The sequence below is a fragment of the Triturus cristatus genome, chromosome 2_1, assembly GCF_964204655.1.
Source record: "Triturus cristatus chromosome 2_1, aTriCri1.1, whole genome shotgun sequence".
NCBI classification, from domain to species: Eukaryota; Metazoa; Chordata; class Amphibia; order Caudata; family Salamandridae; genus Triturus; species Triturus cristatus.
Genome location: NC_140581.1, coordinates 890,783,524 through 890,800,772, shown reverse-complemented (window position 1 = coordinate 890,800,772; position 17,249 = coordinate 890,783,524). Strand labels below are relative to the sequence as shown.

The window sequence follows — 17,249 nt, the reverse complement described above, 5'->3', positions numbered from 1 at the left end:
GCCATTATCAAAAAAGCACTGGCAAAGCCATTAGGTATTCCCTATGCAAGAGCTATTGACTTTGCCAATATGGTTTAGCCATGTTGTACACCAGCATAGCTGTTCCTAAGTATGGCTAAAAGTTAGTGGGTTGAAGGAGAGTGACGTGGAGTAAAGTTAAGTGTTATGGAGTAGCTTGGCGTAGTGCAGAGTGTTGCGGAGTGTTATGAATGGAGTAGAGCAGGGGGCAATAAATCCTGTGAGGGTATCTAGTTAATCGTGCTAGAGTTCCAAAGGGTAACTGAGCATGAAAGATGACTTTACATTTATTTTTATCTTGTCACATTAGCTGTGCATTCAAAGGCAAAAGGTTGGATGTCAGTCAGTCAGTCATACATCTTTATTCAGTTCAAGGGAACCATAAAAGTAAACGGGATCAATGTTAAAAAACAGTATAAAATACAGGTCACAGTGCAAAAGCTTAAAATAAAATTAAATACGTTTCACAGCATTTCATTACAATAAGATCATATGATTAAGACAAGCTTGAGAAAACTAAAACCTCCAAATAGTCCATAAAATTCACATAAAGGGTTCGCCAAGTTACTCAGGATGTCTGTCCGGAAAAAGAGTCAGATGAATTATCAGTCTGTTTTACTTAGGGCTGCGTAAATGGAGAACAACATACCACTTGAGCAAAACGTATTATAATGAGCTACACACATAAAACCTATAAAAGGGAATGAGTTATAAAAGATACACTATAAAGTTAAAAGAGTCAATAATCAAAATGCAGTACGAAGTCCATAGTGTTAAAATTCTGCAGTTATGTTGAACCAATTCCATTTTTCGGAATTTCTGATTTTCATAGCCCCACAGATAAAACTAGTAATAGCGAAGCAACAAAGTTTTGATTCTAGTCGTAAAAGACAGGATAAGATGGCATTATAACTTCTAACTCCTAATGACAGCCGAATGGGTTGTAAAAAAGACCTTCTGGGTTGGGAATAAAACCTGCAGAAAAACATAAAATGGACTGGAGATTGTTTTGTGATGCCATCTCAAGGACAAAGGGGTAAACTGTGAAACCATGAATCCTAAACCATAGACCATGCCTAATCTAAAACGGGTAAGGTAGAACCTATGTTCTATAACAGTGACCCAAAAGAGATAGCGTTCAACCCCTGCCTCTTGTTTGCAACCTAAATAGTGTGAAATTGAGGCTGAAAAATTTTGGTTGCAAAATCTCAACTGAGTTTTATGATGGTATAAAGCTGTTTTCATTTAATCTTTTGCACTTCTAGTAAGTTTGTTTGAGGGGAAAAAAATGGGGACGATCTGGTTCCAAAAAAGATTTTCTGATGTAAGACGACCAGGAGATGGCTTTAACATGTTCTAATTTTAGGCAGTCCTTCAAAATAACTTTGGTGAAGGAATAAAGTGGGTAGGTCCAAACTTTAATCCACAGAAGCAAAGAGGCAGCTAGGACTGCATCTTCAAGAAAAGAAAGTCCAGATTCCAGATAGTTGATTAACCTGGCTGTGCTCTGGGGGGTAGCTAACAGCCGACAAAGGAACTTATTCTCAATTATTTGTAAAGGACCTGGAAAAGTTTACCCCAAGCTCCTGGTCTGGAGGTTCCCAGAGGGATGTGCTTCACTTAGTACAGGGCAATCAACTCCTAGATTGGTATATGGGCTAATTTGTTTGAGAAATTCAATAGGCCCCCTGTGGCCCCCTCCACCTTACCTACTCTCACTGTCAGACGTTTCTCCCATTTTAAATCAGAGGAGAACAACATACCAAGATAATTAAAATGTTGCGCTCTAGTGATGGTAGTCCCAACAACAGTATGTAAAGTAGAAGTCATTGTTTTGGGCCCACAAATCGTGGCATAAGATTTGGTATGGTTGATTTTCAGGTTTAAATCCCTCATAAAATGCTTAAAAGTATCCAATAAAAGCTGAAGCCCATTCGCAGTATGAGCTAGGAGGACCGTGTCATCTGCATAAAGAAGCACAGGAACGATGCAGCCCCAACCCGTGGGAGATCTTTGCCTCTTAAAATCAGTGTATTCTCTAGGGCGTTTATGTAAAAAAAAAATGTGCCAAGATGCAGCCCTGTCTTTATTAGAGAAGAAGAAGGGGGTACAATCACAGTTGACATCAAAAATACCAATGTCTTTGTTCCCTCGTGTAATGTACCCAAAATGTTGATTAGTGCTGGGTTGACTCCGGCTTTCCCCATCATTGTCCAGTGCTACTCCCTGTCGACCAGGTCCAAAGCTCTGGACAAATCCATAAAAGCCATGTTTTGAATTGTGATGGACATGAGAATTTTAATAGGGTCAAAGTAAATCAAGACAATTTACTTGGTGATGTGCAAATGACAAATATTCACTGAAACACACTTCCCACACATTATCGTTTGTGCGCTATATAGATTAATCAGTAAAATTGTATGTCTGTGCAAATTTGGTAGTCATTTCAATGGAAAATGTGCTGTCTGTAAATGAAAGTGGCACCACCCATGCTTTAGTGATATGTTTGTGACAGTTTGTTCCTAAATGCAACAGCAGCTACTTACTACACCCTTATCACTCTCCTGCATAATGGGCGTGTCTCATTTGCAACACTTGTTTTTTATAAGGAATCTGTGAGAATGCGTATGCATTCACTGATGTAACATTGATGGCAGCACCACCACCAATCATCACTGCCTACTAGGGCCAAAGGAGCTCTTGCAGCACTGGGAACTTTCTGTTAGCTCCCTCAGATTCCCTCAGCCGCAGGATTCAGACTCTGAGTAGCAGAATCTTTTAAAGCACCTGCAGGGGCACTGTGAAGACCCCAAAGCCAGAACACTAAATGGGCCAGGGGTGCATATGCTCACTTTTGTAAATGCATAGTGCCCCATTCTGCCCAGGCTGTCTAACACCTGTAGAGATCAAAGAAGAAGCTATGCCATGCTGCTGGGTCGATGAAGAAGAGAAGGCAGTCATGGTAATCACTGTGTTCAGAATGGCCGGTGGAGGGCAGACACTGGCAGTTAGTAAAGGAACATAGACTTACTTAGGACAGAGTGGTGGAATTGAGAATATGAGTGATTTGAGCATTGTTGTTCCATTTTCTGCTTCAGAAAATGTACAGGTAACTTTAAACAACTTCTTGGGGGTGCTAATGCACAATCATTCCTTATTAAAACCAGATGTAGGAATAGTTATCCTTCTGAGACTCGTGGGAACCAGCCCGAATTTCATAAAACAAGATGTTGTTCCCAAGAGCAAGATTCTGAGGAAGGGGGAACTTGAGTAACTGTTATACGCAGTAGTGTAGAAGAGGTGAACAAGCTGACAAATTAACAGGGAGAGAGAGTTAAGGGCCTGTCTTGGCTCTAAAAGTCCATTTTGACGCTAAGAGCCCAGGCACCAGCTCAGTCATGGCAAAATTTGGCATGGATATTGTGAAACAAATATTTTGTAAAAATGTGATAAGCTGTCTTCAAAATTCAAAAAGTATATTTCTTTGACAAGTGTTTCACCTTAGTACTTCAGATAAAATCATTAAATTGAAAGGCATTTTTCAAGTTAAACAGGAACTTTGAAACATTCATGCCCTGTTGGACTTGGCCCTTTTTGCAGGGTCATCCCTAAACTTTTTGCCTTTCTCCTAGCCTTTTTTTCTGACATGGTGTTGGTGGTTTTAGGACTCTGGGCACTTTATCACTGCTGTCCAATGTAAAGTGCGTGCACTCTCTGTGTTACATTTGATAAGATTGGTCTACATCTGTTTTGGTCTATTTAATTTACCTGTCAGTCCCTTGTAAAGTGGTATCTCATATACCCAGGGCTGGTAAATTAAATGCTACTGGTGGGCTTGCAGCGCTGATTGCGCCACCCACCAATGTAGCCTTTCAAAACTATCTCCGGCCTCTGCCATTGCAGGGCCTGTGCGCGCAGTGTTACTGCCGCTGTGACGTGGCACCTAAAGTGTGTGCCATGTCCATGACCCCCCTTTTACTACATGTCAGTCACCCCTAAGGTAGGCCCTAGCTAGCCCTATGGGCAGGATGAATTGTAGGTAAAAGATAGGACATGTACTTTAAGTGAGTGACATGTCCTGGTAGTGACAAACAGCCATTTTTGGTTTCTCACTACTGTGGGGCTGTCCTCCCATAGGAATGCATTGGGGATTCCCTGATAAGTGTTTCAGTGGTAATTCCTGATATGAGAGGAGCAGCGTGCTCAAGTTTGGTATGTTTGAAATAGTAATAATAAATGCTACGCAATAGTGGGCGCAGATTTAGAACTATTTTAGAAATGCCACTTTTAGAAGTTGTGTTACACAAAAGGGGTTCTGGCTCCTATCAGCAAGGCTGAACCAAATCATCAAAAAAACATCAAAAGTGCCAATACTGATCTTCTTTTACTATGTTATTTGAACTGGGATACAAGAAACCATTCAATGTAGCCCCTTGTGATTAATCCTTATCTCTTTATTTTTAATCAGAAGTTTTTTCTTTTTAATACTTTTTCTTACATTATGAATGTATTTTTTTCAATATTTCAACCATCACAACTTATACAAAAAAAATCATTACAATCTTTCACAAATAAATGACATACAATAAAAATCATTAAATTATGAATGACAATTCATTTTCAACAATACATAAAACATTTAAGACAAAAGACAGACACAGACCCAGACAGGTGAATTTCTATTTTACAAGATTTCAACCTTCTATTCAGGGCAAAATACAAACAGTGTAAATACTCCGAACTGTTTTTTAGTACATTCAATTATTAATTTTCAACCAATGTAATTGTTATGAGAAACAGTTACGGGTATATATTTAAATGACACTGTTTGAAAAAAAAACTGGTCGACGCATTTTGAACCCCTCATTTAATCATGGGGTTCTCCTCAGGACCACAAAAACTGAAACAAAAAAGTAAAGGGAAGAGAGTTAAGCTCTTGTTCTCTTTAGAAGCCATAAAACTAGTTCAGTTCAAATCCCTACATCAATTCCCGTTTCATTATAATAATTTAAAGTGAATATCTATCTCTTTGCATGTCTGGCTTTTGAGTGACAGGGGCTAGGTGAGGTGTGTGTGGCTCCAGGAGGGGCAGGGTGAGTCAGCGCTAGGCTGAATGGGACATGTACATTTTGAGTAGTGGGAGGGGAAGTCCCTGGTCCCTGAATAGGATTGTGCCTGCCCTAGTGAATGCTGGCTCGGCTCCCCTGTGGTGTGTCTGATGGCGAGCCCCCACCTAACAATAGGGAAGAGGAGCCTGGTAAATAGAGTGCTCCAGAACCAGTTGGGACTGGTTTCCTGAAGCCCTGTGCTCTGTAGACAAAGGGGAAAAGTAGTATAAAGATAGGGGCTGTGACCCCATGAAAGTTGTTCTTGTGCTTACCAGGGCTGGGGGGGACACTCTGCCAGGAGGAACCACAGTGGGACTCAGCTGCAGCTTCTTGGGGGTCCCTGCGTGCTGGCCTGCCTGGCTGCACCAAGGACTTTTTCCTGCCTCAGAAAGATAGCTGCATGTGCTATCTGCCGCCTGGAACGGCCGTGGGGCGTGAGCTGTGGCTGTGTGACCGGAGACAGCCTAGCCCCCTTCTTTGCGAGTAGCAGCGTGACCAACGAAGCGCTGTTATTGTCATCAGCCCAAGCCGTCCTCCACAAGGAGCTGCGTGCCTTTCACAAAGGGCCTCCATTCGCCCTAGAAGTATTGCCAGATTTCACCGCTGCCAGCCCGCTGGCCCAGTACTGAAAAAGAAGCGAAACGCTGTGCGAGGGAAAATCACTGCCGCTGGCCCAGGAGCTTCGTCAGCCTTGTTACCCTGCACCCGCCTACGTCACGGACAAGCCACGCTGGGATTGGCCGCAGTGTTGCAGGTTGCCAGTCATCAGGAGGCTTGCCCTGATGGAGCCGCGCTGCATTCCAAGGAAGCGCCCGGTGTCGCCTGGTAACCAGGGCTTCCCCACGCTCAGCAGCCAAAGATCTGAGTGCGCCCGAGAGCCGGGAAGCGCCACCGGAGAAGGAAGCTGCCTCCCCGGAGACCTGCACGGCCGGCCAAGTCCCCTGCCGAATCTGGGAAGGTAACCGGCTCTTTTCTTGGACCGGAGCCGGCGTAAAGGTTGAATTGTTTGTGCTAAAACTCGCTGCTAGTGGCCCGCGCATTAACCGAAGGGGGTGATTGCAAGTATTACACATTCCGTGCTACCACAAAGGCCATACTCCGGACAAGCGTCCTCCTGGCGATATTGAGGCAGCGGGGGCAATATTTGAAGTCAGCGTCCTTTCCGTGACGTGCGCGTGCCCACGCTTTTGGATAAAAAAGTGATTTCCCAACAGTGGAATTTGACGCACAAGCAGAGCACATTCCGTGATGCAGGGGGGCAATTTTATAACTAAGGGCACAGTTTTCACCATGATACTCCCTACGCCAGGAGCGCCATTAAGAAAGGAGCATTTTATTTGCCTGTTGTGAGTTTCCACACACCAGAAAGGGGGACTCCAACGTGCTAAAACATTTCTCACAGCTGCACCACCGAAGCGGGCAGCTGCAACGTTTGGGCATATTTATTTTGAAGAGTCCCAGTTGGGGACCCAGGGCACAGGAGTGCCAGTGCCACTACTTCTTTGGGGGATTGTGGAGACAGGGGTGAGTTTCACCCCACGCCCCAGTGCAATTGTGCAGTTTGCTTTCTGCATTGGCAGCCAGAGGGCTAATTTGACAGCCCTGGAGTAAGCCCTGACATTTGGGACAGAGGGCATTTGAGCTCCTAGAAAAGGCCAGTTGGCCTGGGGTCAGTTTCAGTGTGTTAGGCCCCCTGAGTAGGGCATAATGTGTCTTTGCTGATGGTTTATGCACCCTGTGTTGATGCCTAATATTGCCCAATGTGGTAATGCTGAGGTCATTATTGTGCCAGTAGTTACTGGTTGTGTTCTAAATTTACTTACCTGTTCTGATGGTTCTGACCATGGCCCGATTGGCCCAGTCCTGTATATAATCCCCTGTGAATATTGCCTAGTGCCAGTTGGCACAGTGTAAATGTGTGATTATGTTTCTAATGTGTTTATTACAATACAAAGGCTATTTTTTATATAACCTTGTGTGGAGTTTCTTTTGTAGTGTGCTTAGTGTGTTGCTGCTGTGTGTGTGTGTTGCGCAAACGCTTTACACATTGCCTCTGGGATAAGCGTGACTGCTCGTGCCAAGCTACCAAGGGGGTGAGCAGGGTTTATCTTCAGCGTGTAACTCCCTTGCCCTGACTAGAGTGGTGGTTTCTGCCTGGCTTTGGCGCAAGCCTTAGCCAACCAGAAATCCCATTCCTAACATGCCCACATCCCCAACTCCGATGACAATACCATTAGTGAATCAATAGCCAGGTTGGTTGTCATGTGCACCCTACATTTGGGCTGCATTCTTATTTTGCGCAGAGCAACATTATAGACGCTTAAGTAAAACGCAAGAGAGATTTTTGTAGAGCACACATCATCATGGGTTCATAGGTTTTCTCATATGCAATAATAAAAACAATAGAAGACACAATAAAATAAAAGAATTGTCTAGGACCACACACATTTGTTTAAGGGATAAAGCCAGGTTTGATCACATGTTTTTTTGGTCTCACTTTGTGTACTTCAGCCTCTAGAATGGTATCACATTCTCGCTCCTGCTTGAAATCAATGTTTTATGCTTTGTCTTTCATTCTTTGTGAATGAGGTTAGAGCATACGTAGTGAGAAGAAGCCGTAAGTAAGCTCAGCTCATCTTGGAATTGACAGCTCAAGAGGACCTTGATCTGAAACAGAGACTACCATCTGGCTCGAGCTTTCATTGTCTCATCTGCCTCTTTACTTTGCTTTGGGTATTCTGTGCCTGAAATAAGCTTAGATGCTGCTGCCAGTGTGATAACTGTTTTGTATGTGAGTATATGTTAGCTTGTTGTGCTGATTAACATTGTGTGTCATTGTGTACCTATACTGCATGAGAGAGAAATTTACACTGCTGCCAAATGCTGCACATATTGTGTTTGTGTTTATACACAGGCTTGGATCGCTGCTACAAGTGCTGCCCATGTTCTAAGAATGCAAGGGAATCTTCCATTGTTTCTGACTATGTCCGAATATATTCTATGAGTGTGAGGCAAGTGTTTACTCCTGTCTGGTGTTGTACCTGTGTATGGAAATATTGTCTTGCAATGTGTGTGAGTCAAATTTGTACTCATGCACCTCAGTTCCGTGCCTTACACTTGCACCAACTCTAAAATGCTGCTTGTTCCTTGTGTCTAAGGGAGCTGTTAAATGGTGCTGCTAGTGCCATACTTGTTACATGTCTTTGAAGGAAGCTTGCAGCGGCCCTGCAGTACCACACTTGTACCATGTCTTTGAAGGAAGCTTGCACTGGCTGACCCTGCAGTACCACGTTTCTTCCATGCCTTTGAAGCAAACTGGCCCCCAATGCCACACTTGTTCCATGTCTTTGACGGAAGCTTGCAGTGGTTGGCACTGCAGCACCACACTTTTTGTTCCATGTCTTTAGAGAAAACTTGCACTGGACCTGCAGTACCACTATTGTTCCATGTCTTTCAGGGAAAACTATGATGCTCTTGACCAGTGCTGTAGGTGTTATGGGTGTGAGCCAAGGCCCCCCTGCGCTCCTACTTCTTTGTGCTTTGTTGCCAATGTTTTGCTTTGCCTAGAAGACTATTGCTGGCCTTAAGGCTATTAGATAGACTGAGCAATGGTATTTTGACTACTTACTCTATGTTACTCTCCATCCAGATAAGTCTGACCTCATGGGATATTTCCTTTAGTTCTTCCCCAAGCAGCCCACCTGCAAATGCAGACTGGTTCTAATTGAGTAATGAGAGTACCAGCAACTTTGCTGTCATTGCTACTGAGCCACAACACTTTTATGCAGAGAACCAGGGATCACTGCAAGTTTCAAAACCTTGCCACCATCTTGAAATGGTATTCTGCATACTTTATCATTTTTTACTGTTCCAAGATGACAGATCAGCGTGAAGCCTTACTTTTTAATTTTCTATCGCAGCACATATCCTTTACATTTAGGTGCCATATTTTTCTTTTGTTTTAATTTATTTATTTATTTTAGCGTATGCTTGCACTACAAAGAAAACCACTTCCTTCTTTTTTAGAAGGCAAGTGGGACTTTTTTGGAGCAAAGACTCTTCCCCGCAAAGATTAGACTGCAGTATTGGTCCAAGTGTGGCTGATGGGGGATTAGATAACCTCAGTGGACATACGCGCTTCAGGGTAGTTTACTTCAAGAGCTTTGAATTACACTAGTGGACTGATGCACCAGATACTCAGCCTGTGTCTCCTATGCCACCATCTGTCCAAACTCTGATTCCTTGTGAGCAGTGTTCCTGTGTGTGAACAGAGTGCTTGTGTGAGGGCAGGCTAGCCACCATGCTTCATGAGTTCACTGTGAGGGAGGTGCCTGTGTAAATACTGGTTTAACACTGTCTTTTGTGAGTGCAGGGTAAGTGGTTTGTACGGTGAAAGTTGTGCCTGTGAAAGTTCAGAGTGAGACATATACCTCTGTGAGTGCTGCATGAGGGATGCGCCTGTGTGAAGGCAGCAGTGTGAGTGTGGGGCATGTTATGTCTTTGTGTGCGTGCACTTTACAAAGGCCAAACCAATTGGTTTTGGTAATGCTTTTTAGGATTGTGATGACTGACAATGGTAGTGAGTTTTGATATGGCAGATGCAGACTTTGTCAAAGGAGGTTGAGTAGTGTCAGAGACAGCTGACAGACACAGATGTCACCCTAGTTACTATGCTCGCACCAGAGCCCATGGCTACCATGCTCTGCCACTGTTGGAGTGGGAAAGCCACCAATTCACAGTGGTTCCCCTGCTCAGCCAAACTCGACACCATACCTTGATACTGCTTTGCTGCTCGCAGTTATAGTGGCATTCTGATACTCTGATTCTTTCTCTGCAAGACCTTGGCACCCTTCTGATGAGGCTCAGAAATAAATGGGGGTTGAAAGGCCTTGCCTTCAGTCCCCTTGTGAGAATTTTGCTTTATTTGAACAAACGTAAAGTATGTATTCTGCGTGTAGTATCTCCAAAGTGTCCTGCAGAGGTACAAAAGGTAGGAAGAACCAGAGGCAGGAAGGCCAAACGGTTTGTATGAGGCTGATAAGGGATTTCAAAATGATGCTCAAGTGGTATGCTATTGAATCATCAGGAAGCATTCATTCTGGGGTATTCATTTTTGATGCAAAATCCTCTGCTGATGGAGGAAAGCTGCATGTGCTGCGCACGTGCATGCCTGTACGTGCTTGTTAGTGTCCCGTCTCAGATGACTTGACTAACTCATTTCAACAGAGTCAAAATATTATGCATTTGGGTCTATTATTACTGTGTGCTCATGTCCCTGTCTGTACTGTCTCCTTTGAGTTTATTGATGGTATGTATAAGATGTCTAGTTTGTGCGATATGTTCATTTTGATGACTGCTCTTTTTCTCTGCGTTGATATTTTTATTATATTATTGTTTCTTGATTCTTTAATAAAAAAGATTTATCAAAAAAATATATATATTCTGCATTTCTTTGTACCTATATAGCAAACCTAATTCATGACCATCAAAGTTTCTATTCAAAACGATGTGACTATATTCCCGATAAAGTACCAATGTTGTACTGGAAGGCAGCGTCTTTTTCCATGGCAGCAAAATGGAGTCTTAGATTGGTGACATACCTCTAGTTTGCCCAAAACAAACGTAGCTCCAGGGGTCCCAATTTCCATAAGAATCTTAACAGCAGCACATTGTAAATAAACCAATTAAAACAAATAGCCCAGACCACAGATCCACGGGCGAGATAGCGATAACGTGCATGATCTGGGGTCACTTTCAGATCACTGAAAGCTGCATGCAGAATTTACAGCAGATTAATGAAAAGGACTTAGTTTATGAACGTCAAGAAATGATTTATAAATCAGAGCTGCACAGTATGTTTATAATTTATTAGTCATTTGTTTTACCAAACAAATTGGCTTCTGATTCTTGTTCACCTTTCTTTGCAGGTATTCATATCGGAGCCAGGAAAGTTCAGCCAAAAGGTGAAAGTGTGGATTAATGAATACTGGAACGTTACAGATTCCATCGCCATCATCCTGTTTGTGACTGGATTCGGCTTGCGCTGGGCTGAGCCGCCCATGCAAACAGCAGGCAGGATTATTTACTGCCTAGATATTATCTTTTGGTATGTCCGACTGCTGGACTTCTTTGCGGTCAACCAGCATGCTGGCCCTTACCTGACGATGATTGGTAAAATGGTGAGTCTTATATCTGGCGTAGGACTCTATTATCTGATGAAAATATATCTAGTTTTGCAAAACAAAAATAATGATTTCATACTTAAGGGCCTATTTAGAATTTAGGGACAGGAACCTAGTTTAAAACATGATGGATATCCGCTCCGCCATATTGCAAGTGCTATAGGATATAATACACTTATAATTCGGCGGGCGGGACATACACCACATTAGTGGTGGAGTGTCCCATATGTCAAACACTAAAACCTTAGTTCCTTCACATAGTTATCACTGTTCCAGTACCAACTCTTCCCTCAGTAGGCTGGTTACGATTCTTACTTACAGATAACATCTCTGACATAGGGGGGAAAAACACACATAGCCACAGCTATTTGCAATATCCAGGTAAATACATGATTACACCTCACTCAAGTGGGAAATATATAAATTACCACTACGTTCATATAGGCCCATGTGACCTTCACACTGAGATGATATAACAGATCTTTCTCTCCCTTAGCACACGCAGTAACACTTCCTCTCGCACGGTCGTAAACACAGAAGTGTCCTACACCTGCAAGGTCCTGACTACAATATTTGTGAAGCGTGGAGACAGTGTTTGAAGGTAGTATACCCTTAGTGGGCCCAGGAGTGATTCTGTTCTGAATCATTGGAGCAGATGTGACGACCATTTACTTTAAGGGTGCACATGAAATGGCCTAGCCTAGATTCCTTAAATTAGAAATCTTCAACACACTGGCTTGATTATTAAAAAAGAGTCAAGTCAAGATAGTGGATCAGGATCCCTCCTTTTCTCCTGACTCGCCCACCAGGGTCAATTGCTCTAACAGCTGCCACCTTCAGCACATCATCCACTTACCGCATAACCGGAAGACATAAAACACAGTTCCTCTGACACCTGTTCATCTCCTTTGCCATTGGCCCAGTGAAGGAGGCCGACTACCCCAGCAATTTTTCAAATGGTGGCTCAAACCCATCTAACTCGTGGGCTCTCAAGGCTCAGAGATACTAAAGATGTCAGAGACAGCTAATGATGCTAAAGATACTCCCAAGTGGATATCTTTTTCTCTTCATCCCTCAAAATCTGGGGCGCTAAGGCCCTTTCTCCAAACAGCTATTCAGTGGGCTGCTCACCCGCAAGCTCCTTGTCCTGGCCGTGGCTTTCTCTAGGCCACCGCTAGAATCTTCCAGAACACTTGTGCATATATTTAACAATCACTGCCTAGAGGACATCAAATCACATTACTGCAGGCAGTGTAACTCTGCAGAATTGGCACAAGCATGCCTGACTACTTCACCCTTTCTTCCATACAAGAGATACATCGTTTGTGTTTCCACCTGGAGCCACTAAGGGTATAGTAGCTGCAAGCACTTTCTGCACATTTCACAAATACTGTAGTCAAGGCAGTCCTACACTCTCAACCAGACAGGCAGATCCTATGCTATGGAGGCACCAATAACCAGACGTAATGCATAATTGCCCCAAGAGGTAGAAACATAGAATACACAACAAACTTCAGTAGATTCTTGCACTTACCTGAGAGGAAGACATCCCTGCAAGAATAATAATTAGAGCTACCTGAAAAAAGAAATTCATCCACAATTGAGGCCATTTGAGAATTGACATAACCAACACAAAAACTCCCCCTACAAACCTCCTTTGTAGCACATGCAACTCTATGCACCTAGAGAGAAACCTTCACTTCAAAGTTGTTTGTGCCCAGTGCTGCTCTCCCAGGCTCTGCTATTACAGGCAAGGTGGTACCAACATATATCGAGCCATTGCCCCCACATGTCTGCAACGGTTGTGTGCAGGGTTATTTTTCAAGGTACCACCATTATACACCAGTTTCTCCTATCATATGCCTGGATATGTCCCTCATAGGCGAGACACTACCATTGTAGTCCGTTATAGCCCAGTTACATCCATCATATACCCAGATATACTGTAGGAAATTGGATTACTGGTTGAGTGGGTGTAACCCTCATCAAGTAGCAATCACTAATCTTGTCAGGGTGAAATGCAATCAAATTTCAAATTAATATGCCGTGTTCTATCTCAATGTCCCAGTGTGGGAGGACAATTAATCAATATTCCAACCCACTACACAGTTGCAATCTCCACCCTACAGCACCATAACCTGTATGTAACTCAGTAGTCACCTCATTAATTTGTTAAGAAGCTGTGCTAGTCAAACATTCAGTACATAGATGCAAACTAACACAAGGGACTCCCCATTCAGATGACCTTGCCCCAAAACATAGTGACCATCGCTGTCAGTTACAAATACTATTTATTAACGCAATAAATCTAAAGGTATTAATTTACAATGAGCTGAAATAGCCCAACAATTGATCCCAGCAGCTGCATTTTTTGCACAAATATCTGCATTATTTCAGCTAACATGACAAGCATCCAGATGATTAACCTGGTTCCGTTTGTATCCTGTGTATTTTGTAATTTCATGAATCCCTTCATGAACACTTTAGAAGTATTATGAGGAATGTAAAACTCTATGAATGATATAGTTGACCTTAAAAAGTTTGGATACTTTGAGAGCTACCCAATTGAGAGTGTGCATGGTTTCTGAGAAAGCACATCTGATGAGCATAGCCACAGTTTGCATATCTGTACTTGAGGAGCTGATTCCCAGACCTCAAGCATGTCTATATATGTTTTTCAGACATCAAATATGTTCTGCATTGTGATAATGATGGCAATAGTGTTGCTGAGCTTCGGGGTTTCCCGCAAGGCGATCCTGGATCCGCACGAGCTCCCTTCTTGGACTCTGGCTCGAGATATTGTTTTTCAGCCATACTGGATGATGTTCGGAGAAGTGTATGCTGGAGAAATTGATGGTAAGTTTAGTTGTTTGTTTTAATGCTTTGTGTGTGTGTGTGGGGGGGCTTATTTTAAAAATAAATAGCACAGATCCTTAAAATTGACATCACATAGTTTGCACCTCAAATATATATTTTTGAGCACTATTTGTTGCCTTCTGCAGTGATCTATACAAACCATATGTTGTGAGGCCTGACCTTTCAAAACTTTGCAGTGAGGAGATATGTTGGAATAAGGAATTGGTTACCCACAAAATGCCTGATTCACAACCTTAACCGATGAGAAGTCTTGTTGGTAGTATTTTGATAGGTAGAGACATCTGACAAGAGTAGCTTGAAAATAGGGTCCAGGCAAGAAGTGGAAATAGTATGGAACAGTGGTTATTACCCTGTGGTCTGGGGACTCTTGGGGGCCAGGACTGCTTATAAAATGAAATAATATTAACAGATTAATAAAGTGTAAATAAATAAAGAAGCAAAATTGAAAATTTGTAAACGTTCTGCAAATGTGGAGGAATTTGAAGTGAGAGGCTTAAAATATACGTAGTATCCTCACATTGATTCTTGGGAGCAATGCAGGTTCATCAAATAGAATATTGTATGGACAATGGGAACCTTCTATTAAATTTGGAAAAGCTCCAACCTTCCCATTAAAATATAAATTTAGGGGCAGATTTACAAGCCCCTTGCAATACTTTCGTGCTGCCGTTACGTCACTTTTGTGATGCAGCAGCAGCATAAATAATGCGGGCAATTTACAATGTGATGCATCTAGGGAGATGCATTACTTCGTAAAGCACTGCGTCTTATTATACCTGCTTCAGGTATAATGTATGCAGGGTGGGCTTTCCCACACAGGAAAGCTTCGTAGATGTGACAGAGTGAAATCTACAAGATTTCACTGCGCCACTTCTAGGACGCCACTGCGTTAAAACCCTATGCCTGCTTGGAGCAGGTGTAATGAGTGACAGTGTATTGGGAATAGGCCTCTCATGCATTGCTGGAGTTGAGTCGTGCTTGCGACATGATTCCAGTAATATGTGAATTTTGCGCCAACAGATGTGTCAGAAATTCTGACGAATCTGTCAATACTTGCGCCATGGTGCACCGTATTGGAAATACAGCGCATCCATAGTGGCACAAGGGTTTCGCATTGAGGTTCAGGAAAACTACGCATCTCTACTGATGCATCAGTTTCTTGTATCTCTGCCACTTAGATAGATTTTTTATATTTGTGAATTAAATAATATTTCATTGATTTTTGAATGCTTGTTTCTGTATTTTCGTTTATTTTTTGTGGCTCAAATCATTGAAAATGCTTCAGGCTGGGTGGGGTTCCTGGATCCAGTAATGACTCGGTGGGGGTTATGCAAAATGGTGGCACCTTCACAAATTGTGTATAAGTAAATGCAATACATAACGTACCGATGTAATTTCATAACCGTTGCAAAGTCTTTAATAAGTTGTGTAGCACACATCAATAAAATATGTTTTGTGCAAAAAAGGCACACTATATATATATGTTGCTGAAAAGAAAATCTTTATCAGTTTCATTCAATTGCAAAATGATAAAATTCACCCAAATATACAAACACATTTCTATTTTTTCATAACCATGCAGTACCAAGTTTTTGCTTGCTCATTGTAGAGCAATTACTTTGTACTTTTATAGCCTACCGGCAAGTCTCAGGTTTTGTCGGATTGGTTTTGTTGATTACAACAGAATTGATGTGTCTCAGCACCTTTATCAAGCCAGTGATCTCTTCTCTCTAAAACTCGAAATCTGGCACTGCACAGACGTGTCCTGGTGTGGCGATGCTGCCTCTTTTGAGAATGTGTGTGAATCAGGAGTGCACCTTGTTCCACACTGGTTCCTGTAACACTAGCAGACGGTTGCCAGTTTACCTTGAGAATATTGGACCTGGTTTCCAGTTCAGTGGATGTTACTGAGTCTGTTTAACATGATGGATATCCCATCTATTGTATTACAAGTGCATTATATCAAGTGCTTGAAATGGAAGACTAGAAGTGCGGGTACTCTGTATCAGAATAAATGCTTGTTTCTGAAAAGTGCTGGTACTCTCCAATTAAAAGTATTATGTTTCTCTTGTGAAGGGCAGGTACTCTCCCTCCCAAAATAAAAAAGTGCCGGTACTCAGTACCGGACAGTAACGGCCCATTTAAAGCACTGATTATATCCAACTGCACTTATAGTACGGCAGACGGGATATCCGTCAAGATTGTGACGGAGTAACCTGTCCTCCGAGAGCTATTTAAGGCCCAAAGAGGGATGAAAACTGTAATTAATAACAATTATAGCTGGAGATTAAAAACTACAGCATCCAATTGACACACTATTTGCATACTGTTTTTTTGTAGCTTGTGCAGAAGACCCTGATTGTCCCCCTGGCTCCTTCCTGACTCCTTTTCTGCAGGCAGTGTACCTCTTCATACAGTATATCATCATGGTCAACTTGCTAATTGCATTCTTTAAGTAAGTACAGAAAAGTTACAAAATTGAGATTTTCCTTGACTGCACAGTGAATAGCAAGATGTGATTAAAGACAAGGACACTGATGTTATCAGCCTCCCTTTTAATTGCCATACACACTGAAGCAAATATTACCAGTCGTGAACAATGGAACTCAAGCACACTTACAAAACTCTTTTGATATGGCCTCTTTTAAATGCTGCTTTTGGTTAGCTAAGTGTACTTTACTCGTAGCATGTGCACTAATTTGTATTCTATTGTTTCACATATGTAATATATATTTGCTGAATGAGGGGGTCGTTTAGAACCCGGTGGAGTCTTCAGTAGTCCGCCAGGGGGCCACCATAGTGAAGGAATATTCACCCTATTAAAAGATCCCTGTTTCTTGGTGGACTAAAGATTTGCAGAGTGGGTGCTACATTTAAAGCCCTCACCCAACAAGGCTGTTTGTACTGGGAAAATAAAATCCCAAAGTAGGAGTCTGTTTTCAATATAAAAAATAAATAGTCCCACATGCAAGAAGTTTCCCTGTGTATAATGGCTATACAACATTTTCACTGCCCTTGACAGCAGGGAAAATAAGCGACAGTTGCTCCCCCTTGAATAAGGTGG

The 17,249-nt window shown here is 42.4% G+C and overlaps 1 protein-coding gene across 3 annotated transcripts in view; it reads left to right on the top strand.

The window, feature by feature from the left end:
- The window catches only part of TRPM6 (transient receptor potential cation channel subfamily M member 6), a 671,614-nt gene that overhangs the window by 416,141 nt on the left and 238,224 nt on the right, over positions 1-17,249 (top strand). For all 3 annotated transcript variants that reach the window (XM_085633062.1, XM_085633061.1, XM_085633064.1), the window contains 3 exons: positions 11,054-11,305; positions 13,990-14,164; positions 16,526-16,640. In XM_085633062.1, the coding sequence (XP_085489188.1) occupies positions 11,054-11,305; positions 13,990-14,164; positions 16,526-16,640 (542 nt within the window). The remainder of the gene's footprint in view (positions 1-11,053; positions 11,306-13,989; positions 14,165-16,525; positions 16,641-17,249) is intronic.